We start from the raw sequence: 26935 nt of genomic DNA on the forward strand, positions 1-26935 counted from the left end.
GCCGCGCGGAAGCGCGTCTCCGCCGAGATCTTTTGTCAGCGAGTGTGCTTCCCAGGAGACACTCCTGGCCGTGCGCAGACGCTTCCTAACTGGCACGCGCATAAGTACGAGCGCTGCGCGAGGCTCCCACACAACACATGCATGCGCATACATAGAAACACACACAGAAGCGCTCACGCACGCACATACATACAGAACCCCCCCCACTCATACACACACGCGCGCACACACACACACACACACACACACACAAGTGCACCTCCCCCCCCCCCTCTCCTTCCTCCCCCCTCCCCCTTTAACTTACTGTGGCAATCTGGGGGACTCCGCTCTCCGCACCGGCAGGGACAGTTGACGCTGCGGCTCTTGGTAGCTCCTTTCCCGGGACTCCCTCTTGGTCAAGGGAGCCCCGCAACACGTGTGCAACGTCCTGTTGTCGGCCCCGGGGCTCTCCACGCTCGCAGGAGCCCCGGGCCGCTCCACGCATTTCCTCCGCCTGCCTCCTCTTCCGGTCCGGACGCGGCTCCGTCCCCGTCACAGGCGACCTTGCCTGACTTCCGGTGCGGCCGCAGCGGAATTCCGGGGGCAGTAAGAGTTATTTTATATTTCGCTGCTAAATGAAACTATGGCCTGCCTGTTTTGTTACCTATGTTGTTTACTCTGTTAAGATAGAAGAGCAGTTATAAATGATGTCCTTTTCGAGGCACATTTGTCTAGTTATTCACATTAGTGGGCTCCATGCCTCTTTCAATATGTACCATTAACGCTAGTGCAGGATACACTTTTGCACTGCCGTCCCAGTCACTGACAGCAGATCCAGGGCTGACAATTCCCGAAAGAGACACTCTTAATTATTGTAAGTGGTGTTTTCTGTGCCTTTGTGTTTGTCTCTGTAGATCATTGCAAATCTGATCGATTTTAACGATATTGTCCTGGAAATCTGTGTCAGATGTCAGTACCCCAGCCCAGAATTCCCAATATTGTACTGTAATACGTTGCATTACAGCATAATGCAACATATACACTACTGTAAAAAAAAGCCCTGAAGTCTATCACCAGTGAACTATGCTTGAGTCCACAAAAAGACGCACTGTGATGTAACATGCTCACTTGTGCATGCAAAGAAAAACCTCTTTCAGTGTTCCGTATGCTGTAGTATATTGTGTTTTGTTGCTAAAGAAACCCAAGCTCACACCCAATGTTTACAATTCCAAAACAAGATCACAAGAACAGTTATGGTATTGATTGGCGAACTCCGTATGTTTTCCTACTAAAGGTGCTTCACTCCCAGGGCTCCCTGTTCACGAGAATGCCGTAAAAATGTTTAAAAAAACTAAAATAAAAGGGAAGCCCTCTTGGCGGTAGTAAAAAAAACAGTATAAACAAGAATAGAGTGTTAATATATCTCAATAAGTGCCAATACAGAGTTATACATAATCTCTTTGAGTTTCATATAGATGTTGAGAAACAGGAATGGTTGAAACGTTCATTATTTATTTCTTGCTTGAAAATAACAGGGATATGGACACAGCCAACATGTTTCGGCAGAGTGAGTGTGCAGAATGCAGAATAGTGAGTGCAGAGTAGTGAGTGCAGAGTAGTGAGTGCAGAGTGCAGAGTAGTGAGTGCAGAGTAGTGAGTGCAGAGTAGTGAGTGCAGAGTAGTGAGTGCAGAGTAGTGAGTAGTGAGTACAGAGTAGTGAGTGCAGAGTAGTGAGTAGTGAGTGCAGAGTAGTGAGTGCAGAGTAGTGAGTAGTGAGTACAGAGTAGTGAGTGCAGAGTAGTGAGTGCAGAGTAGTGAGTAGTGAGTGCAGAGTAGTGAGTGCAGAGTAGTGAGTACTGAGTGCAGAGTAGTGAGTAGTGAGTGCAGAGTAGTGAGTAGTGAGTGCAGAGTAGTGAGTGCAGAGTGCAGAGTAGTGAGTGCAGAGTAGTGAGTGCAGAGTAGTGAGTGCAGAGTAGTGAGTGTGAGTAGTGAGTGCAGAGTAGTGAGTGCAGAGTGCAGAGTAGTGAGTGCAGAGTAGTGAGTGCAGAGTAGTGAGTGCAGAGTAGTGAGTGCAGAGTAGTGAGTAGTGAGTACAGAGTAGTGAGTGCAGAGTAGTGAGTAGTGAGTGCAGAGTAGTGAGTGCAGAGTAGTGAGTGCAGAGTGCAGAGTAGTGAGTGCAGAGTAGTGAGTGCAGAGTAGTGAGTGCAGAGTAGTGAGTGCAGAGTAGTGAGTAGTGAGTAGTGAGTGCAGAGTAGTGAGTGCAGAGTAGTGAGTGCAGAGTAGTGAGTGCAGAGTAGTGAGTGCAGAGTAGTGAGTAGTGAGTACAGAGTAGTGAGTGCAGAGTAGTGAGTAGTGAGTGCAGAGTAGTGAGTGCAGAGTAGTGAGTGCAGAGTAGTGAGTGCAGAGTAGTGAGTGCAGAGTAGTGAGTAGTGAGTACAGAGTAGTGAGTGCAGAGTAGTGAGTGCAGAGTATGAGTAGTGAGTGCAGAGTAGTGAGTGCAGAGTAGTGAGTACTGAGTGCAGAATAGTGAGTAGTGAGTGCAGAGTAGTGAGTAGTGAGTGCAGAGTAGTGAGTGCAGAGTGCAGAGTAGTGAGTGCAGAGTGCAGAGTAGTGAGTGCAGAGTAGTGAGTGCAGAGTAGTGAGTGCAGAGTAGTGAGTGCAGAGTGCAGAGTAGTGAGTGCAGAGTAGTGAGTGCAGAGTAGTGAGTAGTGAGTACAGAGTAGTGAGTGCAGAGTAGTGAGTAGTGAGTGCAGAGTAGTGAGTGCAGAGTAGTGAGTGCAGAGTAGTGAGTGCAGAGTAGTGAGTGTAGAGTGCAGAGTAGTGAGTGCAGAGTAGTGAGTGCAGAGTAGTGAGTGCAGAGTAGTGAGTAGTGAGTGCAGAGTAGTGAGTAGTGAGTACAGAGTAGTGAGTGCAGAGTGGTGAGTGGTGAGTAGTGAGTGCAGAGTGAGTGTGCAGAATGCACAATAGTGAGTGCAGAGTAGTGAATGCAGAGTAGTGAGTGCAGAGTAGTGAGTGCAGAGTAGTGAGTGCAGAGTGAGTGTGCAGAGCAGTGAGTGCAGGTGCAGAGTGGTGTGTGCTGTTGAGTGCAGAGTGCTGTGTATTGGCAATGTAAATGACAATGCCATTTATTTATGATTTAAAGAAAAAAAATGTCATGAGCAATGCCAATAGCTCTACCTTTAATGATGCCGAGACCATTGCATTGCAAATGCTTGTTCTGAGTGGTCTTGGTTTCTCAGGGTCTGCAGTGTAAATGTACCAGTTGTATCCAAGGTGGTATACATAGTCATTAGTACCCCTGCACTGTTCTCTACTTGTCCCATTATTTATTGACTCATCTGGGAGTACTATTACCTGTGGGCATACCTTGAGTGCCCCCCCTGCCCCCCCATTTTCTCCCCCTTCCCGTTACCGCTACTGGTGTTCCTATAAAAACTGCTAACCATATCCATTTCACAAGTCAGATTGTCAAGTTTTTCGCGGATCGGGTTTAGCAAGTCATCTATTTTAGATACTATAGAGGCTACTATTTGGGCCAATTGCGTGTGTGTTCAGAGGGGATGTCTGAATTGGTTGTAATCTTACTAGCTATTTCTATGGGCCTCTGGTTCGATCTTTTATGGCCTTTTGAGCCTCCATTACTTGGGTCTTTTTACACCCTCTCTTCCTCTTAGGTGTGGGGGGGTCCATCAGGTGTAGATGTAGGTGGAAGTTCAGATCGTATATTGGGTTCCAATTCTGGTGTATTTTGAGGGACCCCAGAGTAATTTATCCCCTCCAATTGCACATTTCCTAATGTTACTCACCCATTATCGCTAGCTGGCCCTACCACCACAACACCTAACCTTAGTGAAAGGCGACATTCTGTCCTATCTATTTCTTCAGTGATGACACTAACTTTCGTACTAAATACGAGTCAATAGTTGTGCATGGGATATCGACTGCTAGAGGCGGGGCTGTCGCCTTACACTTAACCATTTTAACCTCTCAGGCGCGCTATAGCCACGAAAAAACAAAGGAAATATCGGATGAAATATGAAATAATATAATCATTGATACTTCACATACACAATTTACTGAAATCCAGATGAGCTGAATCCAACTCTGCAGTCTAAAAACAGTAAAAAAACAGTATGCAAGATTCTTGGGGCAGTAAATATGGAGTCAGTTAAAAATTGAAACAAATGTCCCCTGGGTGTTATACCCAGTAAAAATCTGTATTTGTAAAGCGCAAACTACTCACTCTTACGGGTACCAAGGCTCTGGGGGCCGTCGTAGAAATTAAGTGAGCTATTGTCTAGAGTCACATGGTGCTGAGCTGAGCTGCCGCCAAAGCCGGGAATCGAACCGTGAACCCTGTGCTCCAAAGTCAGCTGTCCTGGCCGCTGCACCACAGCTCTCCACTCCAGTACCTTTCAAGTGTCTCTTCCTGGGATGAAAATACAGGAAATTACCTAACACAACGGGGTGGCCCAGCCCAGCCTCTTCCGGGCTATGACGGGCCTTTCTTGGCCAGGGAGCATGACCCACGCGTGGACCACGTAGCAGTGGCCCTAAGCGGCTGATTTACATGCCTCCAGGTGCTGGCAAGGCGTGGTGCTGAGCAAGTAGCCCTGGGGATTGTGGTTCTGCCCCTCTCCTCTGTGACGGGCTCCCACGAGGCGGGTTGCCCGAAGTGGCTGAAGTATGCGCCTCCGGGCGCTCAACTGATGGTGTGGCTTGGTGCTGCGCAAGAAGTGTTGGGGCTTGTGGTTCTGCCCCTCGCCTCTGTGACAGGCTTTGGCGCAGGAAGGCGACTGAAGTGGCTGGCGCGGCAAGGTGCTGCGCAAGTAGCGCTGGGGCTTGTGGTTCTGCCCCTCTCCTCTCCTCTGTGATGGGCTCCACTTCCATAGTCAAAACAACTGACCACAAGAACCTGAGTGATAGGGGTAGTCAGTGGAAAGATTTTCTGAGCATGCATATTAATTCAAAACAGGTGACACAAATGGAACCTACAAGCTCTCTCATTTTAAGGTTATCATCGATTAAAATACCAAGATTCTTTGCTGCCTTTGTAGGATGTTAGCTAGTGTTAAAATCTGACCACCATCAGTCGTCCGACTAGTATGTGTGGACCTTGCTGAACTACAGAATCCCAGTTCTGTCACTGTTCAAGATGCAGCTTTCTTCATGCTGTCACTAAATTTGACTTTTGTGGATTTAAGGATTAAAACTGATAGAGATGATCAATTGCAGTTTGTGTGCATACGAGATGACTTCTAAACCACAGGATCTTCCTACCTGAGCTAGTGGGGCAGGGGAACATCACTTACAACGCATTTTTTACAACGCACTACCATTACATCGCAACCATTACAACGCATACCATTACAACGCATTGCGCTGGAGGGCGCTCTAGGATAGGGAATATATTTAATTTACTATCCAACACCTTCCCTGCTATCCACGGGGACTGGAGTTGGAATAGTAAATTAAATAATTCACTATCCAGCGCCTAAAAGCATTATGCGTTGTAATGGACTGCGTGGTAAAAACCGCGTTGTAAAGGCATGCGATGTAAAAGCATGCGTTGTAGTGACACCAATCCAGTGGGGCAACATACATATTAAAGAGCGCAGGGCTCAGTGAATAGCCCTGCGGTATTCCTTTGTCTAATGGCATATGGCATAACTAGAGATATAAATGGTCCTAAGTTTCTAGTCTGAGTATGATTACAGAGAAATTCTGAAGCCATCCTAGAGCTTTACCGCAGATATCAATCTCAGAAAGCCTCAGAATCATATTGAAGTGTGAGATGGTGTCAAAGGCTGCTGGCAGGTCGAGCAGCACTAGCATTGCTGGGTAACCATCATCAAGGGAGATTCTGATAGTGTCTAGTAATACCATCAAAGCAGTTTCTGTACTGTGTGAGGCTCTGATACCTGGTTAAGAAGGGTCCAGAATGGCATTTGTTTCCAAGTAGTGAGAGAGTTGTTGATGAACTAGGCTCTCTATATTTCTGCTGAAATAATGGAAACGCAATATAGACCTATAGTTTGAAGTTAGCACGGCCTTTTTTTTTAAGAATGGACATAACTTTTGCAGGTTTCCAATCTAAAGGTAAGGTTGCAGTGTTTAAAGAAAGGTTGAACAATTCAGTGGTGATTGGAAGTAGCATGGTGGCTAGTGTTACCATAACACAAGGAGGGTAAAGATCGGAGGGGGAACCTGATATGGTTTTCTCCATTGTTCCCAGTGCTCGCTCCAAAGTTGTGGGTTTGAAGTGCTCCAGGGTGATGGAAGAATTGGTGAATAATGGGGTGGTGGATTTGGTTTTAGTTAGTGGGGGCTTTCGGAAAGGTTCTTACAGATGTTAGCAAATTTCTCTTTAAAGTGGTCTGCCAGATCATCGCATAGTCTCTGGGGGGGCCAGGATGATAGATGCATAGGTCGTGAAATTATTGAGAACGTTGAATAGTTTTTTTGTCAAATTCCCTGCACTAGTAATTCGGCTTATAATGTGGGACTTTCAAGTATTTGTTTTATCTTTTTATGATTGCCTTTTAGTGCTGATTGATAGGTGGTTTTATCAGAGGGTGATTTGGAAGTGGAACACATTTTCTCCAATTTCCTGCAGGCTGCTTTCTCCTGCTTTAGTTCTTCACAGAACCAAGGGAATGAGGCTTTGTAGTATTGGAGCAATTTGTCTTGAGACCGGTGACTTTGTCTAAGGTCTGGGAGAGTGACTCTTGGAAGTTAGGTAAAGCACTAATTATGTCCGTGAACGTAGTGGCATCTGGGCAGGAAAGATGGTTGTAGTCGCCCAGAGTCTCTGCACATCACCGTAGTCGTGCTGCCTGCAGTGCTGTCCAACAGTCCCAAAGTAGGGGAGCTGCTCATGGTTTTTGCTGTAAAGTGCCCTATCTGAGACGGGCTGCGTGTGCCGTAACAGCCTTGTTGCAGGCACTGGAGTGCCCTCTACCCACAACAAAATTGGAGGCTGATGCTCTCATCTCTGTTTGGTCAAGCCTGGTGGTAGGAAACCTTGTGGAGGAGATGGAAGAATTGGTGAACAATGAGGTGGTGGATTTGGTTTCACTTATTGGGGGGCATTCGGAAAGGACCCTGACTGATCAGACCCCAGTTTTCTTGGAGCTCGCTCTCCTGGCCAACATTCAGATGGAGGTTCAGTGTTTAGTGTGGACACTCTATGGAAGGCATTGAAACTGTATATTAGAGGAGTGTGTATTTCCAAGCACGCACGGTTCCTAAGTCACTCTGAAACAGTCTTAACAAATGTGAAACAGCAATTGGTAATCTAGAGTGAATGTTAACTCAGCAGGGCACACAAGAGACACTAAAATAAATTTACTCTAAACTTCAGAAGTGCAGGGATACTGCAGAGTGTGAGTTGAAGTTTCAGGATAAATGGATAGGATGAATACCCTCATAGAACACTAGCCAGATCATACATGTGACAACCGCAGATAAGCTTACACTTTATGATACCCCAAGTATACTAAACCAATTTGGAGACTATTACCAGCAACTAATCACCTCCCAGTTCCCATACTCGGTACCAGACATAGGTTTATCTTGATAGGCTTAAAGTGGATTTGATGGATGGATCAGACTTGGATGGAGTAAGAGATTACGAAGATAGTAAGATCCATTCCCAGTGGCAGTGCACCGGGCTTGGATGGGCTGATGGTTGATTTTTACAGACTCCTCACGTCTTATCTATGTGTCAGTGGCCGTCGTTTGGGGGACCAATCCCCACCCCTTTTGGAGGCCACAATTGTTTCTATCATCAAGCTTGGGAAGCAAGAGGGGTATGGTTCCGCCAATATCCTCAACACCTATCTTTGCCAACAGGTTATTACCATTTCTGATTTGTTGGATTCTTTGTGATCAGGCTGGGTTTACCCAGAAGCGCTCTACAATTTACAACCTAAGAACCTTTTTTGCATCCATGGACCACCTGAACCCTTGATTACGAGGCAGGCTATTTTGTGGCTTTGTTGATTTCCGGGCCACTTTTGATTTAGTGGATCGGAAATAACTTTGGGTTATGTTAGAGCGGCTAGGTGTCAACAAGGCGTTGCTCTCGCTTATTCAAGAATTGCAGAGGCAGAACTGGGCAGTTTGATCTTAGTTGTCCGCTGGACTTTATCAAAGAGAATTCAGATAAGGAATGGCCTACGGCAGGGCTGTGTCCTGGCCCCTCTATTGTTTTCCCTTTTCTTGTTGGACCTACCAAACTCATAAAGCTGGTGGTCTATGCCTAAAGATGGATGGAACCCACACATCTTGCTTATTATATGCAGACGATCTGGTGATTGTGGATATAACAGAGTTGTGGCTCCAAAGGAAATTGGATATTTTCCATGATTATTACTTACAGAAAAAATATATGTTTAATTTGGAGAAAACTATAATAATGGGGTTGGGGGAAAGGGGGTCTTTAATCGGCACCTGGGGGGGGACAAAGTTGACGTGGTCGATAATATAAATATCTGGACATGTGGTTTGGTACCAAGTGAAACTGGAAAGCAAACATAGGAGCATCACAATCAACTTCATAATTCTCAGTGTGAGGCATAAAACAGTTTAGCTGGAAATATGGAAATATGGAGGGCCATCTCTACGCCCCATACTTTGGGCCTTCAATGCAATGGTACGCCCACAAATTCAGTATGGGGTGGAAGTGCTAACCCTAGGTGGCAAATTGGATTGGAATCCTGAGTAGAGCAAATGTACGAAACTTCCCCTTGCTCTCCCACCGTCAACCATGATACAACCCATAAGAGTAGAATGCCAGCTTACAGTCTGAAGCTACCTGTCTGCAAGCTACGTTAAACTTTTGGCAGAGATTTAATGGGGAAGGTCGTTTTAAAATGTCATACCTCTGTAAAGAAGAGATAGAAAAAAAAGAGCTGAACTGGGCCCTTCAAGTTAAAGTTCTATTAGGAAAGCTCTGCACTAAATTGTTACTGCCGCCAGATTGGTGAAAGGAATCGATCCCCAGCAAAATGCAAGAGATTAGGCGGTGGTATTAGCTTTTATCTATTGATCTGGGGAAAATAGCATGTATAATGATGGGGTGTTTTTAATTATTTTTATGGTGGATGATAAAGGAAGTAGTTATGTATAAAACTATGTTGACTGTTTATAGACCTAGGTCTAAATAAACAAAAATGTTAAATCTGAATCTGCGACTCACATCTGTATTTTATGAATAGGCATTTGACTCCCTTGAATGGAGATTTATGATGGAGGCACTGAAGAGGCTCGGCATTAACCCCAGATTCCTCTCCTGAGTATCTCCTCTTTACTCTGCTCCAACCGCCTGAATTAGTCTGAACCATGCTATTTCGGATGCCATGAATATAAAACGTATCCTAGGAATGAGGAGGAATACCTGATCGACAAGCCAAAGTGTGCAGTGTCTTACTACACTCAACGGGGAGAGTAGATGATCAGCTCTTTATAAGCTTTGCTGGATTTAAGGAGGGCAAGGCGGGGACCAAATAACAATTTTGCATTTGGTACTGCTCTGTATCGGAATGGCTATGAAAGATTCTCCGGTGGGGTAATTTGTGCTCATTCTAACTGTGCCATATCTGCTTCCACACCTCTTTCCAGAGCCATCCCCATTGCTGCCATCTGCCATGCAGCCACATGGTTATCTGTACTTACTTTTACAACACCCCCTTTTTTTGTCAATCTTTTCATTCTATTTTAGAAAACAAGAAAAAATGTTCCTTACCTGAGTTACTGAGATCGTTACCAATTATTCTCATCACACCTAATCCATCCCCCTCCCCATTCACAAATCTCATTCAACAATTTAGTTCACAACAGATATCCCATATTTGATGATACTTGCATACTCTACTATGACCTTTGTAAAGAGTTTTTTCAGCTGCCTCACAGAAGTCCATTTCATGGGTCCATTCCTCCACAGTGGGAGGGGCAGCAACTATTGAATGTTCAGGACCATCAGGCCAATAGCTATTAGCCTACGGGTCCCAATAGAGTCCACACCCTCCCTCCCAGTGCCAAAGATAGCATGATTGGGGCAAGGGTTCGTAGTATATCCCATGACTACACTCAGTTTCTATATACTGTAGACCAGTAATGTTGCAACACACTATTGCCTCATGTTTCATTGGTTAACCAGCACTAACAAGTCCCATCTCTCAAGGTGGTTCTGCTTTGGGAATCATCTATACAGTGAGAAATCTGTGAGAAAACATATTCATCACAATGTGTTTGTTGTGTGTGTGATTGTAGATACTCATACTCTGCATACACCTGCCATCTAGTGTGGGGCTCAGATATTTACAAGTAGATTTTCTTCAAAGAAGTCTTTCAAGACATGAGATGTGCTGTGACTCTACCCTTAGTAGATGATGTGCCTAGGCTTTAACGCCATCTGAGATTGTTTATTGTGGCTGTGGACGTACACCAAGATGGCTCTGAGTTTGTTGTGTTACCTGCATGTTTTTGGGTCCATACAGTTGAATTTTCTGCACTGATGCATCAGAACACAGTCTGTGCTATGTCAACTCTCTGACTCAAAGAAGATCCTAAAGTCATTAGATGGCTGCATCCACTCCAGGCATCTGTATTTAATCCTGCGGTTACAGGTTGCATCTTGTGGGTTTACTCAGCCTTTTATCATTTAAGGATGAGACAATGAGTACCATTGAGCTTATTAACAATAAACATCCATTATCATAACAACAAGAGACCCCCACCCCCACCTAGAGTGAGTACATGTTCTAGAAATACAGCTATGAAAGTTTTTTGGTCTGAGGTTTGACAGAATTAAAAGTCTTGATCCTGATGCTGTCAGCTGGCCTGTTGGGTGTAGATCCATTTAGTTGAATATTTGATACCTTGGCATTAACATTGTTGGATGACAGCATTGTGTATTGTGGTAATCTAGCATACATCCGCCGCGGTCCGTGCAGGTAACAGCGGCGGGGCGGTGGGACAGGGTAAGGCAGATTTCGAGGGACAATGCTCAGGGAAAATTAATGATTTATTTCATTTTCCCTCGAAATCCCCCTTCCCCGGCACCAACGCCCCACCGCTGTTGCCTGCACAGACCACAGCTGTCATACATGCTCTCATACAGTAGGGTTAGTTCTAGAACTTGGAGGAGATCTGGAAAAGTTAGTGAAGAGAGATCTGTTGGATAAACAACATGTCATGAAGAGGAGCTCCTGTAAGGAAAGAAGTTTCCACTATAGAATTACCTGTGTGCCTGATGTTTCATAATGAATGCAACACTGGCGACGAGCAAGAGAAAATCAGTAGCTCCTTTGCTGAGTGTTCCAGTGGGCACGGGGGCAGACGGCAAGTGACTTTCCAGATAGTGAATCCATGGAATGATTATCAGAGGCAAACTCAATTAAGAAGTAGCATTGAGGGGTTGGATGCATTATGACACGCAGTGAATGTCAGCGTTTGTGCATGCACGTGACTTCCAATTTCAATGGATTCAGCTGCCATTTTTTTAAATTGGCTTCTCATTAGCCACGCGTTCACGTTATAGCAGAGATTGTGAAGGGGCTATTTTTGATTGGTCTTAACTTGACCATGAAGCTGCCTTTGTGGATTGATCTTAACCAGACCCTGAAGCTGCCTTTTTGATTTGGATATCGATTTGAATTTCGGCAGCCATCTTAATTTGGGCTCTTTTCTTCGGCTGTGAATTGAGGAAGAATTCACTGAGTTTCAATAGAATATTATATTCAGAGTTTCAATAGTATTTACCTCTAGAAAATGGAATATTCAGCTTCCTAATTCTAAGCTACAGTAACTACGTTTTTATATTAATTTAACTTTTTTATTATTTGGAAAAGTTTAAAACATGTATAGTTGATTTTTTGACTCTTTTATTGTTTTACCATTTCCAGACAACAGTGACTACATTCTTTATATTAGTTTATTTATTTTTTTGGAAAAGAAACAATGTCAAGTATAGCTCTACAACCAGTATTTGTACTGTCTCCTGGGGAACCACCAGTGGATTCTGAAACATGGAAAAGTGTCATTTTGGCTTATGTGAAATGGGATTCATGTGAACCTGAAAGGAAGTTAGCTTTATTAAAACATTTTCTTGGTGGGTAAGTGTAAATACATTTAGGAATGTACCCCGCTTTAGAAAGACCAGGTGATATTGATTTATATTGGTAAGCATCCAAACAAATGAATATACGTTATGGAAGAAAAAGCAATATGGTCATGGAGAGGTACGTATTTTATTCTAGGAATCAATGATAATGTGAGTCCTTTGAAGAGTATGTTTCTGAACTGAGAGCCTTAGAATCTACATTTGATTTTGAGCATATTATTATGAGCAAGTATTACGTAACCACATTTTAATGAAGACTAATAAAAAACAAATACTAGAAAGATCATGGATCAGTGCAGATATATCACTTAATGCAGTAATATAGATGCCAAGGGGGTTGAATATTCTGAGATGTTTGTTTAAGGAATAAGCAAGTTTAAGCCACGCATGCGTGTCATTAGTAAGAAATATAGCGAAGATAGGGTTAGAAGGAACACTTAAGGAATGAAGAAGAGTACTTCTCTGGCATGTTAAAGATGTGGATGTTAATTACATCTGGGCAACTCTAGAAATCGTCCTGCATTTTGATACCGTGTGTCAGGAGTAAAGAAAATAAAAAATACATTTTGGGAAGGTATGTAAGAGTTCTAATTACAGGAACGTTAATCTAGTAGCTGGTGATGTTAATGAGTTTACATCTGAGTTTAAACATGTTAATCCAAATGTAATTGTAAATGTGGATGATAATCAAATGTGTCCCGAAAATAGAAATATTATCTCATATACAGTATATATTGATGGGTAAGCCTGTTGTACATCTGGATTCTTGTGCATTGTGTACTATATTAAGTAAAGATATAGTGAGTAAAATGTGAAGAGACAAGACATTACTCGACATGAAACAAAATTGCCAGGTAACTTTTGGGCTGACGTGAAATCTTCGGGTACACTAACCCACGGGAAAATGTATGTGGCAGAACATGGGCAATCTTTGTTGGGGTGGCCACACCAAGAAGAAATGGGTATCAATTTAGACCCGAGGGCAAATCTTGCTGTCTACGTGGCTAATTCTAGTGAAGCATTGACAGTAGATACTGAGGGTGTTAATTTTATGTATGAGTTTGTGAAGCGATTGAAGACACTTTTAATTTGGTGTTCAGTAATGTGTGCAAGGAGAATATAAACAAAAAAATTGAATTTCTCCTTGGGTGTCACCAGTGGTCCTTTCTGGGAAAATATCAGGGGACGTGAGATTGTGTGCTGATCTTCGCAAACTAAATAATGATATTGGGATAGATTCACATCCATAAGCTAAATCACATTTATTTGTAGCTCTTGTTTTAACTAGTGAGTATCACCAGGTAGTATTGGATGATTGTTCCATATACCACACAACATGTGTTACTCTGGAAGGCATGGTTTGCTACTGTAGATTGCCTTTTGGTTTGGCTTGTGCGGTTTCAGTCTTCCAAAGGTTAATAAAAGAAACTTTAGAGAATGTCTCAGGGACGAGTGCATTCCAAGTCAATATATTAGTCTTTTAGAAAAAATATGCTGGATGATGGCAATCTAAAGGTGTTGCATGCTCTTAAAAATAAAATTGTCTAAGTGTAAGTTTTGCAAGCAAGAAGTTGAATATCTTGGACATACCATTTTAGAGATGGGAATAAAGCCTAAGCATTGCTACGTCTCGTCCATTATGAATGCTCCCAAACAGACATCTGAAGAACAACTGGCAGCTTCTTTAGGTATAACTGAGTTTTAGTAAAAAATTATGCTACCAAGCATAGCATCTCTCAGATTGATTCTTAAGAAAAATGTAAAGTTTGTTTTGAAATCTTCGCAGAACAAGGCTTTTGAATCTTTGAAAAAAGAAATTGTGAATGTTCCTTCTTGAAGGGTGACCTGCGGCGCAAATATGTATTGGGTAAACTTTAAAGTTTCTATAATATTTGTGAATAAATAGACAATGAAAATGGATTACTTCTTAGAGGAGATACAATTGTACATCCCTTTAATGTAAAACCATCTTGGCATAGCAAGCACGAAGAGATGTATATGTGAACATAATTGGTGGCCTGGCATTGATCTAATGGTAGATACATATGTGATATATTGTGATTTGTGTACCAGTAGTGACAAATCGGCTAAAGCAATTGTGACGGAATCCATACCTGTGAGATCGCCTGAAGGGCCATGGCAGAAACTAGGAATTTATATCATTAGTCCATTTTCTGTGGTGTCCATACAGGAGTGTTTTGGAATTGTTGTAGTTGATTAAGTGGCCAGAAATCCAAATGGTTAGTAAGGTTACTTCTGTGGGTATTGTAGAATTTTTCGATGAACTTTTTGTAGGGGGCACATTCCTAAAGTCATAATGATGGATAATGATTCCCAATTTGTAAGTAAGTGTACAGAACAATTTTTCTCCAAATGTGGCATACTTTATAAGTGAATATTATAAAGGTTGTTTCAACCTGAAACATATAGACAGGTAGAACTATTCAACAGGGTAATCAATGAGTACATCCAATTAGCGAATAAAGGTGGACTCAATTGGAGAAAAGCCTTACAGGCAAAATTATTCACATATTACACCCAGTTCTGTGACATTAGTGTCACTGTTTGAATTGTTGGGAGGACGCAAACTTAGTACCATGGTGGTTGGGGAATAAACATGGTGTTGATATAAACATTGATTATATCAAAATCAAGAGAACTGTAGAGGAGAGGGACATGTAGTAGACGTTCTTTTAATGTAAGCGATTGGGTAAGGTTGAGACGAAGCACTGATTCTCTCAGAGAAATATCAAAGCGCTCAGATCCTGCAAGGGTTGTTGAATGTCTGAGTAATGCGGTGAGAGTACTAGTTGGAACTTTGTGGAAACTAAATAGAGTATCATTGTGCAATAACTATCAACAGCATTGATATGCTTTTTGGTGGAATTGCTGGACAACAAACGGTAGAAAATGATAGCAATTTATTTTGGGATATTTCACTAAAACGGGGAACCCAGAGAAGAAAACAGGGCAGAAGCTGTTTCCACTGATGGGTTTGATCACAATCCTGGCAACAACAAAGTGTTAAGATATGCACCTAAAGAAAGTTGCAGGGATTTAAAATGAAGTTGTGACAAGATTCCTACAAAATGTAAGCATTTTATGGTTTAAGAATTTGTTGTTTTACACATTTTGTTGGCAGATATAGTTGATTATTTGTAATTGGTTATATTTTTTTGTGTCATACATTGTGTTCTTTTTGTTAAAAAAATAAACGAGAAAGGGTGGTATTCAATGTTTATAAAAGAAAAAGAAGGTATTTGGTATTTTAGAATACATGCTCTCATATAGTAGGGTTAGCTCTAGAACTTGGGGTAGATCTGGAAAAGTCAGTGGAGAGAGAGCGGTTGTATAACATGTACTGAAGAGGAACTACTGTATTAATCTTTACTTGTACTTGTGTTTTTTTAAACGGAAGAAGTCTCCACAAGAGACTTACCTGTGTGCCTCAGTCTTTCATGGCACATTTAACATGTGCAAATTTAACAAGTATCCATTGTTTATCCTGGCTGAGGCAGAAAACAAATAAAACTGCAACAATGGTACATGGCTGATGAGGGTAGCTGCACTTATGGTGGTACCATTTTGTCTATTGACTCTTATTAATCTGTGCCAAAGCCTGCAACCTGGTAACAGGACATGTAACTGTGCTAATAGTTGTTAATTCAGAGTTTTTTACTCTCCATTGACAGGTTCCTTCTTTAATAAAGAGAGTAGTCTGTGTGTTTTTGATCGAGCGGTCAGAGGGAGGGGGTTGATGATGGGAATAAGCATGCAGTCTTTATTCTACTCTCATTCTAGGTTTGTGTGTAGATTTGCTAAAAGCGTGCAGCACTGCTTTATGTATTTGGTCCATTTGTTTTGACTTTACATCACATGCATGTCTTTCAGCTGCATCCAATAGGAACTGGGAAGGCATTTTTTCCCCTCTTGAAGTAAGAAACTGTGGGCCCGATTGAAGACGTTCCCTACGTGTAGTAAAGTAACAAGTGTGGAGACTCTGCTCTCGTAACTTTACTATATGTAAGTACCCCCATGATTTGGGCCCTCAGTCTCAATCTTATTGTTTGAGGTAAAGGTCCAAGTTTCTTAAACTCCTCTGCCTTCCTGTTTACTTTTTTCCCAGTCACTAAAACATAGAGGTGAATAAATAACACATTGAAGCGATAAATCAGTGGCGGCACGCATAGGCAGTGTTCGGGGCGGTGGGGTGGGGGAGGGGCAGGGCAGGAGTAGAGGAGTCGGGTTGGTGATGCAGCGAGCACAAGGTAAAGAGTTGTATTTATTTATTTACTTATCTTACTCCTGTCCGTCGTATGTCCGACTCCACTAAGCCCCACCCTGTCCCTCCCCCGCCTCACCCCCCCACAGCACTCCCTCTGTGAGCCGCCACTAAGCAATATGCATCCTAATTTATGGATTTCAGTGCCTTCATTGATATTTTTTTTAGAGTAGTTTTAATAGAAATTGTAATACGAATGTGTATTGAGAAGTGCAAGTGATTTTTTTCACCGGTCGTTAATGTTCTACCCTCTTTCCTTTTTAGGGCCTGGATAGAATACTGGACAGGTTGGTTTTCCTTTTTTTCACTTGAATGTTTGAGTGTAGATACTGGTGGAATACTTGGAAATACGGAGAGAGTCTTAAATATTTCCAAATTACAGTAGAAAGCTCATATGTCCTTTTCAAAGTCAGCAACGTGTGGTCACATGCTTATCCTCCACCAGATAGATAATGCTAACCATAGGGAAAAATCCTGCATGACCCAGACACGCCAAGCGCTCATCCTGCATTAGACAATAGGATATTGCGCACATTGTATAGATAATTACTCAAAAGTCTGTAGTTATTTCAGACCAATGTTGTTTAGTGATCCTTGAATGTTTTAGTATATGCATGGATGTATGAACAGTTGTCTGCATGTATGTGGTATGTTTGTTTTGTGTATTAAATGACTTGTTTTTGAGTGAAATCATTTTGTTTCTTATACTGACCTGTACTGGGGATTCCCAGGACATATGCCTTTGTTGAAGAAAATAAGATATGTATACTGTGAGAAATGTACTAATTTACAGAATTGTTACTGAATATGATAATAAAATGAGAGATATTTAAATACTTAACCCTTTGGGACGTACTTTGATGTGTGGATGTAAGACTTAAGAGCTTAGTTAAAAAAATAGGGTTGCTGGGAAAGTTTGTTTCTTATGATAGTTTTGCCCTGCTCTAGACACCTTTAAGTGAAGCTGGGGCCTCTGTTCTTAATATTCACACATGGACACTGCACATAATAAAGGCCTTCCAATGGTGCCATAGTTGGCAGTGGTTTTAGCATGCAGGAGACCTGTCAGACACCATTCCAGTGTACTGCGATGCTGCTGCGAGTCTGGTCTGGTGTTCGGTAAGGGAGGACTTGTGTCAAGCGATGTCCTTTTGCCCACTGTCTGCAGTTACTAAGGAGGTAATGGATGACTCCACCCTAGAGTTGGGGTTTAACTGGAGTGACAAAGATCAGAGGACTTTGGACTTCAGAGGAGCAGGTGTTTCACATTAAATTGCCTGTGATTTGCCTTGCCCTGAAGGCATTCTTCCCTTCACTTTGCAGTCAGTCCATCAAGAGCTTAACGGACAGCATGACAATGATGTGCTGCATTCTGCTTTCAGTTAGTAAGAGATGAGTAAGAACTCTGACCCTGGTCGAAGGCATATTCTCTCCCCAGCAGCTCCGCTCCTATCTTACCGCCGTGGAGCCCCCACTCCTCCCCTGGGAGGTGTTCAAGACTCCAGCCTGCTTGTTTTCCGTGTGCTTCTGCCTAACTCTGCCCCCTAGTGCTGTAACTCCGGTATCATCATCTGTTAATTCCTGCTTATCTGTCTTGTTTTTTTTAACTCCTTGTATTGCATTATGTGTTTTGTACATCTTTTATTTCCCTACAACTTAGTGGCTGCTGTGCCCTTTGCGCCATTTTTCCCGCTGCTGCTCCCCCTGCGGGCCTGTCCCCCCCCCGTCCACTCCGATCTCGCCTCGTAGCTGCTCGTTCCCTCCCCCCTTCCCTACTAATGGCAGCTGCTGCCAGGGTCGCGCTTCTGGCGTGCCTAAAGCAAGCCTGTCTGCGACCCGACCGCAACCGCAACCAGCGCCTGGACTCCTGTATCTACAACCTCCCACCTCTACGAGTCTGCCGCCCTCCTCGCACTCAACACCGGAAGACCCAGAGATTGTCAACAGGCCTCACCAAACACGTCCCACGGACAGTTCTCCTGCCTCCACTGCCGCCGAACCTTTACCACCAACCCTACCCTCAACACCACCAAAAACAGCACCCACGACACCCTCAGCTGCATCCCACTCAACCTGCAATCCGTACACAAACACGCCATGGAAATCTGGAACCTACTCGACTTCCTCTCGCCCGACATTGCCTTCTTCACGGAGACCTGGATCAACGGCGCCTCCGCCCCGACCTCAACACCGCCATCCAAGATCCAGAGGAAGGACAGCCCCACCCACCCAGGTGGCGGCCTTGCCACAGTCCACAAAAGTACCCTCTGCCTTGTCACCTCCAGTGAAACCCTCCCTTCCGCCGAGCACCTGCATTTCCAGATCAAAACCAGCCCAAAGACCACACTCCGCTGGACATTCATCTACAGATGACCCGGCCCCCGAACACCCTTCGCCACCGCCAATACTGACTTTATCACACCCTACGCCATTGCATCAACTAACTACATACTCATTGGAGATCTCAACTTCGACCTCAACAACACCAGCGACCCCAACTCAATCATCCTGCGTGACAACCTCGACAACATCGGACTCAACCAACTCGTCAACACACGGACACACAGGGCAGGGCACATCCTCGACCTCTGCAGGAAACAGCATCCACTTCAGCCACACAACGACCTTGGACCGACCACCACTGCGTCCACTTCACCGTCGATAAACCTAAAGCACCCAAACCAGCCCCACGTCCTCCTCAAAGGAACTGGAGCAAGGTCACCGACGAGCAACTGAACTCCACCCTTTCCCGAGACAACCACACCTGGGCATCCGACGCAAACACCGCAGCCAGAGAACTCCACATGTGGATCTCCAACTGCGCAGATGAGCTCGCCTCGCTACGCAACCCTGGCAAACAACGCCCCAGAAAAGCCGCTTGGTTCACTACGGATGTCCAAGAAGTCAGGCACATATGCAGAGGCCTGTAAAAGAACTGGAGGAATATCAAGACAACCGACAGCCACTCCACCTACAAGGATGCCATGACAGACTACCACAACCAAATCAGAATAACCAAAAGGACCTTCATCCACAACAAAATCCTCACCAACTCCAAGGAACTCTTCAACATCATCCAGGAATTCACCAACCCACCCAGCAAAGCCGCTGACATCACTCCGTCCCAAGACCTCTGTGACAGGCTAGGAACCTACTTCCACCTCAAGATCAGAACACTCTGCGACAACTTCACCGACCACCCACAAAACACCTCAGCCAGCCCCCCACCTCCCCAAGACACCAGCCAGCCCACCATCTCCAACTGGACACCAATCACGACCATGGACACCACCACGGCCATCATGAAAGGCATCCATTTGGGGGCCCCCACCGCCTCCTACCCCTCCCGCACATCTACCACAGAGCCACAGACACCATTGCGCCCCAACTGCAACACACCATCAACACCACTTTTAAAACAGGCACCTTCCCAGACCACTGGAAGCGCCCCAAAGTCTGGTCCCTGCTCAAGAAGCCCACGGCCGACCCCTCCGGAGCCAAAGTGGCAGAGAAAACAGTCAACAGGGAACTGACAAGATTCATCGAAGAACACGCCGTCCTCGACCCGTCCCAATCTGGATTCCGAGCCAACCACAGCACCAAGACCGCTCTACTTGCCGCCACAGACGACATCCGCACCCTCCTGGACTAAGGCCACTCCTTGGCCCTCATCGTCCTCGACCTATCTGCTGCCTTCGACACCGTCTCTCACCGCACACTAATCACCAGACTACACAATGCCAGCATACAAGGTGCTGCCCTAGAATGGATCCACTCGTTCCTCACCGGAAGAAGCCAAAGGATCAGACTACCACCTTTCCTCTCTGCCCCCACGGACATCACATGTGGAGTCCGACAGGGGTCATCTCTGAGCCCAACCCTCTTCAACATCTACATGGCCGCCCTTGCAGACTTGGTACAACAACACGGCCTCAACATCGTATCCTATGCCGACAACACCCAGCTCATCGTCTCCCTCAAGAAAGACAAGACCACCACAAAACTCAACTTCCAGAGAGGAATGCAAGAGGTGGCAGTCAGGATGACTAACAGCTGCCTTAAACTGAACGCCGAGAAGACAGAAGTCCTCATCCTTGGGACCACCCCTTCAGCATGGGACAACACCTGGTGGCCAACCGCCCTCGGAAGCCCACCTACCCCCTCAGACCACGTCAAGAACCTAGGCATCGTATACTCCCTGAACCGACAGGTCAACGCCATCACCTCCAGCTGTTTCTACAGCCTCCTCCTCCTCCGAAAGATCTTCAAATGGATCACCCCTGAATCCAAGAAAACAGTCACTCACGCACTCATCACCAGCAAACTCGACCATGGCAACGCAGTCTACGCCGGCATCAACAAGTCCCTACTCCGCAAACTGCAAACAATACAGAACACCGCGGCCAGACTCGTCTTCGGTGTCCCCCAGGAAGAACACATCAGCCAACACCTGCTGCGACTCCACTGGCTCCCCGTGGAGAACGGTCACCTTCAAAATCCTCACTCACGCCTACAAATGCCTGAACAACAACGGACCCAAATACCTCAACGACAGAATAAACTTCCACGTACCCAAAAGAAACCTGCAATCATCCAACCTCGCACTGGCCAAAACCTGCGCATCCACAGAGCCAGATATCCAGTCGCGATGCGATAAGTGCTACCACCACTTGTTTCCGCGCCTGAAGGGACAGATAGTGTTTTATTTTGCGGAGAATTTTAGTAATGCCCCAGCAGGTGGCGACAGTTCTGTTAACCTGCAGAGTCATGGAGAGGGCAGGCTCGATCAACACCCCCAGGTTCCGCGCTGATCCCGCAGGAGTGGGACATGGTCCCAACAAGGGCGGCCACCATTCAGGAGACCAGATGTTGTTGTTGGAGCCAACATCCTTGTCCTGGATACGATTTGGTCAACTACATCATAACCAATAGAACCACTCCATCTAGGTTCCTATACGTACCCTCTTAAGTACACCTTAGAGCTATCACTTGTGTCAGTCATTGTCTTGTACAATTTTGCTTAGTTGTTTATGTTGTTAGGTATGTCCTTTATTCTTTATTGATACTGTGTGACGAATGTGTGATTCTGTGTTCCTGATCAATAGGATCAATTGCTACTAGAGGGCATTTTGAATGATAGGATTATCACCAAATGCATGTAAAAATGTTGATTTGCACAGTGATAATGAAATGTATTTATATATGAGAGTCTCTAAAACTTTTTTAAAAAATGACAAAATAGTCTAATAAATTTTTTTTTTTCATGTTTGAATAATATTTCAAGGATCTCTCTTTGGCATCTTTTTTACTAACCATTTGGATATATTCAATGTTGAAAGAAATATAGGCCCCTTTAGAGGTTCTGTCTTTTTGTTTGGTTGGAGCCAAACACCAAGATCTCAGTCTTTTCCCCGTTCAACTTTAGAGAATTGTAGATCATCCACTGGGACACTGCATGCATGCAGTTCCTAAAGTTGAGCGGGGACGGGTCACCAGAGTGGGAGAGGGACACCAAGATCTGTGTGTCATCAGCATAGGAGACTACCTCCATCCCGAACGATCTAATTAACCTGGCAAGTGGGGTCACGTAGATGTTGAAAAGGGTCGGACTTAATGCCGACCCCTGTGGGTAGGGATGGAGATAGAAACTCTCCCAGCTTGACCCTCTGTGCCCTCTGGTCTAGGAAGGAGGCCAGCAAATTCAAAGCCGCCCCTTCCAACCCTATCTCCCTCAGGCGAGATGTTAAAACTGAGGGAGAAAGGGTATGGAAGGCGGCTGCGAGGTCCAAAAGGACCAGAACGGTGGAATGTGCCTGGTCTACCTCCATACGGATGTTATTCAGTACGACCGTGAGGGCTGACTCGGTGCTATGGTGTCTCCTGAAGCCATGTTGGGATTGGTCTAAGAGACCCGAGGAGCCAAGAAAAGCCGCCAGATGATGATTCAGATGCGATTCCAGCATCTTTGCTGGTGCAGGAAGCAAAGAGATAGGGCGGTAATTCTTAAACACCTCAGGATCTAGAGTAGGCTTCTTTAGAAGTGGCTTAACCACCGCGCTCTTCCATTGGGATGGAAAAGTGCCCTCTCTCATGGCCCTGTTCATGATATCAAGCAGGGGGGGAAGAAGGGGGTCTCTGCACTCCTTCAGGACTTTCAAGGGACAGGGATCTAGTGGAGATCCCGACTTCGTCTTATTTAAGAGCAGGTCAAGCTCCTGAAGGGACAGCGATGGAAACTCTGACAGATATTTAAGAGATTTGGGAGAAGTCTCATCTATAACAGGAGACATGGGAACGGGTGGAGGCGGGGTAGCGGATCTTTGTAATTCAAGATCCCTATATATATCCGCGATCTTAGCATGAAAGAATCCTGTGATATCATTGCAGAATTCCTGAGAACTTACTACAGGATCCTGCGTCTTTAACGTACAAAGCGAATCCACTATTTTAAAAAGATCCCTGGGAGAGAAGAGAGCAGTTGTCAGATTAGCAAAGTAGTCTTGCTTAACTCTGATAATCTCAAGTTTATACTCCTTGAGGAGTCTTTTATGATTTTCTCTCTCCTCAGGGCTCCAACTCGTCCGCCAAAGCCTTTCTTGCTTCCTACAGCCTTGTCTCATGAGCCTAAGAGACTCCGAGAACCAAGGTGAGGAAGGTTTCTTTCTTGCAGAATAGCACGAGGAGAGAGGGGCTAGCACGTCTACTGCAGTACTAATTGCCTTAGAGAATTCTGAGGCAGCTAAATTGATATCCTCGAAGAGGGCAATATTAAAAATTTTCATCAGAGGGCCCAACGAGGAACTCGTAATATTCTTCAGATTCCTCTTAAGAATAATTTGGGTGGGTATGTCCCTCTTTATGGGAGTAAGAGTAAATGAAAGTTCCAAGGGGACAGCAAAGTGGTCTGACCAAGACAGAGGGATGGGAACATCAGTTTTGAGCCTCTCATCATTGGAGAAGACCACATCCAATATGTGACCCGCCTGATGGGTAGGGTGTTTAACCAGTTGTACGAGGTCACAGGCTGATAGTGCATCCACAAGGTCTACGGAGGCCTTAGCATCAAGATTATCTAGGTGAAAATTTAAATCACCAAGAACTGTAAGATTAGAAGCACCAAAATACGGTTCCAACAAACTAAGTAAAGACTGACTAAAATCTGTCCTAGAGCCGGGGGGGTCTATAAACCAAAATACCCACAAAAGGCGCAGCCTCGGGGGATTTTATAAGAAAGTGCAGGGCTTGAAAATGGTCGGAAGGCCTGGAAAGCTGAGTAATATGACAGGTGTGCGAGGTTTTATAGAGAATTCCAAGACCACCTCCTCTACGCCCCACTCTGTCCAATCTCGATAGAGAGTACCCATCTGGCACAGCCTCAACCAGGTCAGGTTCCGAAGACTCAGTAGCCCAAGTTTCAGTAAGAAACACCCATGTGGGCTTTTGTGCTGTCACAAAGTCGCAGAAAGCGATATTATTTTTCACTAGAGATCTAGTGTTGATTAGAAAGCCCGATTCCTTCAAGATAGGTGACCTGGGGACAATGGCGGATACGAAGCGGGGCCTATGAGAACACACTGCTGGAGGCTTACCGCAAGTGCTGAAACAAGTACAGTAAAAAGCCTCTTGTAGAGTATCCGGTGCACAGATAAAATGGCATGGGAGCCACGCTGGTCTCAGCCGAACAAGATCCTGAAAAGAGTATAAAGGCAATGTCCGAGGAGACATACCTCTTACACTCCGGGGCCAGAGTCTCCAGCCCTTTAGCCCGGCCTTAGCGCGGACGGGCGCAGACGGGCTGGACTCTGGCGTGACTCCGGCGTTACTACGGCGCTGACACTGCGCGGAAACGCTGCGCGTAAAATGGCTGCTTTAAATGCAGGTCAGCGTGTCCTTGTGACAGCTGGTCTGCTAACCCCGAATGGCAGGCATCTAAATCTCCCCCCAAGATGTCGGCCAAAATGAGAGGTGAGTCAGGGACCCGCAAAGCGCGGTGCTTTGACGATTATAGTGCAGGTGAGGGTGACTATCTTTGCCCTGTGACGCACTCAGGTGGATCTTTCAGCTTCTTGAGAGAGCACTCTTTTCCCACACATCTGTGCCAGAACCTGTTGCAGGGAGCCATGGAGATGCCTTTTCTCCTTTACCCTTGATTCTTCAAGTCCTAAGGCACATTCACCAAGGCCTAGCCACAAGCCATTCTTATTGGATTTGGATGAGAAAGCAGTGATACACAGACTTCCCTAAGTACTCCGCTCTGTTTTCTTTTGAGCCTGGACTTCCTCTAACAGTCAGAGGAGAATTTTATTTTGTGGCCATTACTTCAGCAATGTGTGTCATGAGTTGCAAGCTCTAAGTATCAGTCCACCCTACAAATAGAGTATCAACCAGAAAGATTATAAAAGAAGGTCCGAAAGTTTTTCTTTATTGCAGCAAAGCCTGCAACTGAACGCTGTTAATGGAGAACTGGACTTTGGAATTCTGGCAGGCTACAGAAAGCATTAGGGATTATGAAGCCGTCTTCTGTATTGCATGCTGTAAGGAGCTCTTGATGGCTCTGCATATCCTCCTGAACTGGAATATTTTCCACTGATTGAACTCTGAAATAAAGTAAACAAACCTCTATTATTTTGTATGTTTAGTGTTCTATTATGCACCAATTTGCAGCACCTTCTTTCCTCCAAATGTACATCTTTCCAGCTTGCACACTCCTTCTTCTTTCAATATACACCCATTGTGCTAAGTACTCCACCATGTGCTAAGGTGTGCCACTTTTCTATACCATACTTTGCATGCTTCATGAGTTCACTACAAGCGTGGTCCACATTTAGAGCAACGCAAGGCCAAGATCAATCTCCAGGTATTCTCTATTGTTCTTTAGATCTTTATGTATGTTCTGTTGTACTTTAGTCTTTAGGTATTTTCTACTGTTATTTCTAGCCACAAACATCACCCACGTCTTGCTCATAACCTCCAACAATAGGCTGACTACTGTCAGATTTTATGTAAATTGTAGTTGGGTGGTAACCCTACAGGCTTAATAAGACCACTCTGGTTTACACAAAACACAGTTCTGAGAGAATCTCTGCTCAACCCCTGATAGGTGTGGCACAAACAACAAGCAAACCAGAGAAGTGGATTAGTTCAAAGATCGCCAACAATTTTAACCCCTTGCATGCTGCCCCGATTCTGCGCCTGTGTGGCAAAATCGCGAGTGGGCGGGTTTATGACGGCCCCCAGCCGTCATCAGCACACGAGCGCCGTAGTGCATGACGATTGGGGGCCGTCATCAGCATGCAAGGGGTTAAAGTAAAGAATACAACACAAAAAAATTCCCAAACCAATTTAGAAACTTAGAAAAAAATGTAATGAGCAACATCACACCAAAATCATCAAAATAGGCAAGGAGGAACCAGAGATATGAATTGTTAAAGCTTTGCTGCAAACAAATGTCATGAAAAATTAAAGCACTAATCGCTGTTCATGGTTGGCATGATTTCATGCTGACTGTGATAGAATAAGGGTTTGATATACCACACGGGTAATCCGGTGAAGGATTTCTCCTTCTGATTTAATCATTTTTACAAAAATTGAAGCATACAAGCGGGGCAAGTCCAAAGACTGTGGCCGTGAGGGCCATAGTCTGATACATTGTTTTTGGGTTTCCTCTGAAGTCACTAGTTTTCGCACCCAAAGCTATAAACTGGACAAACCCAGATTGCATAACCGTTGAGTGCTTAGTTGGTTGGATAAATGTGCCATCTCACCCCATTACAAAGTTTTACCTTTCACTTTTGTGGAAGTCTAAATCCTCCAGAGGAGCAAAGCTGGAAGCTCCATGAAGCCGAAAACAATTTTGGTGGGTCCTGCTGACCTAGTTTTCAGGATGGCATAAAGCTCTAAGTGAGACAAACCAAGATGTATTGCTCCTTGTGGGTGCATCCTCCCTGGGTGCAATTCAATGCTGTGTCCTGGACTTTTAGAAGTTAAAAAAATTACAAAGGGACTGACATGGAGTTTGGTTAATGGATTACTCTGCCACAAACATAACAGATGTCCCTATTCTTTTTATTATAAGTACATTATATACACTAGCTATCGCGTTTGTAACAAGGTAATCCTCTGTGAAACTCTAAATCAAGCCTTTAGTCCTAACCTTTTCAGAGTGCTGGGAAAGTTCCTCCTGGTGAATTCTGCAGCTCCCAGCTCCTCAGGGTAAGCTTCTACACAAGGTAAGGAATCTCTCTCCAGCCGTGTATTCTGCAGTGACCGGTCCTCAATGGTCAGCCTTCTAAGGAGTTTCAGTGCCTTAGGGTCAGCAACAGCTAGGAGTCCCTGAATCCAGGTGTGAGTTGTCTTCTTCCAGTAGGAGTCAAGTGTCTTCAGCAGATTTGTCTCGCCATGTGAAATCTTCCCTGGTCCAGGAATGTTCTAAGGTGGTGATGGATGGTGCTTGAGCCACTGGTCGGAGAAATTCTATCACCAAGTCGTAACTATTTTCTCGCAGTTCCTCCCACCCAGTTTCTCATTTTTGGGCACTTTCTGTTTGC

General features: G+C 44.7%; 1 protein-coding gene across 1 annotated transcript in view; it reads left to right on the forward strand.

Annotated features, from left to right (window-relative positions):
- The window catches only part of LOC147717669 (E3 ubiquitin-protein ligase TRIM39-like), a 204627-nt gene that overhangs the window by 74551 nt on the left and 103141 nt on the right, over positions 1-26935 (forward strand). Inside the window, exon 4 of the mRNA XM_086920547.1 lies at positions 16653-16675. Coding sequence (XP_086776673.1) covers positions 16653-16675 — 23 coding nt within the window. The remainder of the gene's footprint in view (positions 1-16652; positions 16676-26935) is intronic.

This window comes from Lissotriton vulgaris, chromosome 5 (genome assembly GCF_964263255.1).
Source record: "Lissotriton vulgaris chromosome 5, aLisVul1.2, whole genome shotgun sequence".
NCBI lineage: Eukaryota > Metazoa > Chordata > Amphibia > Caudata > Salamandridae > Lissotriton > Lissotriton vulgaris.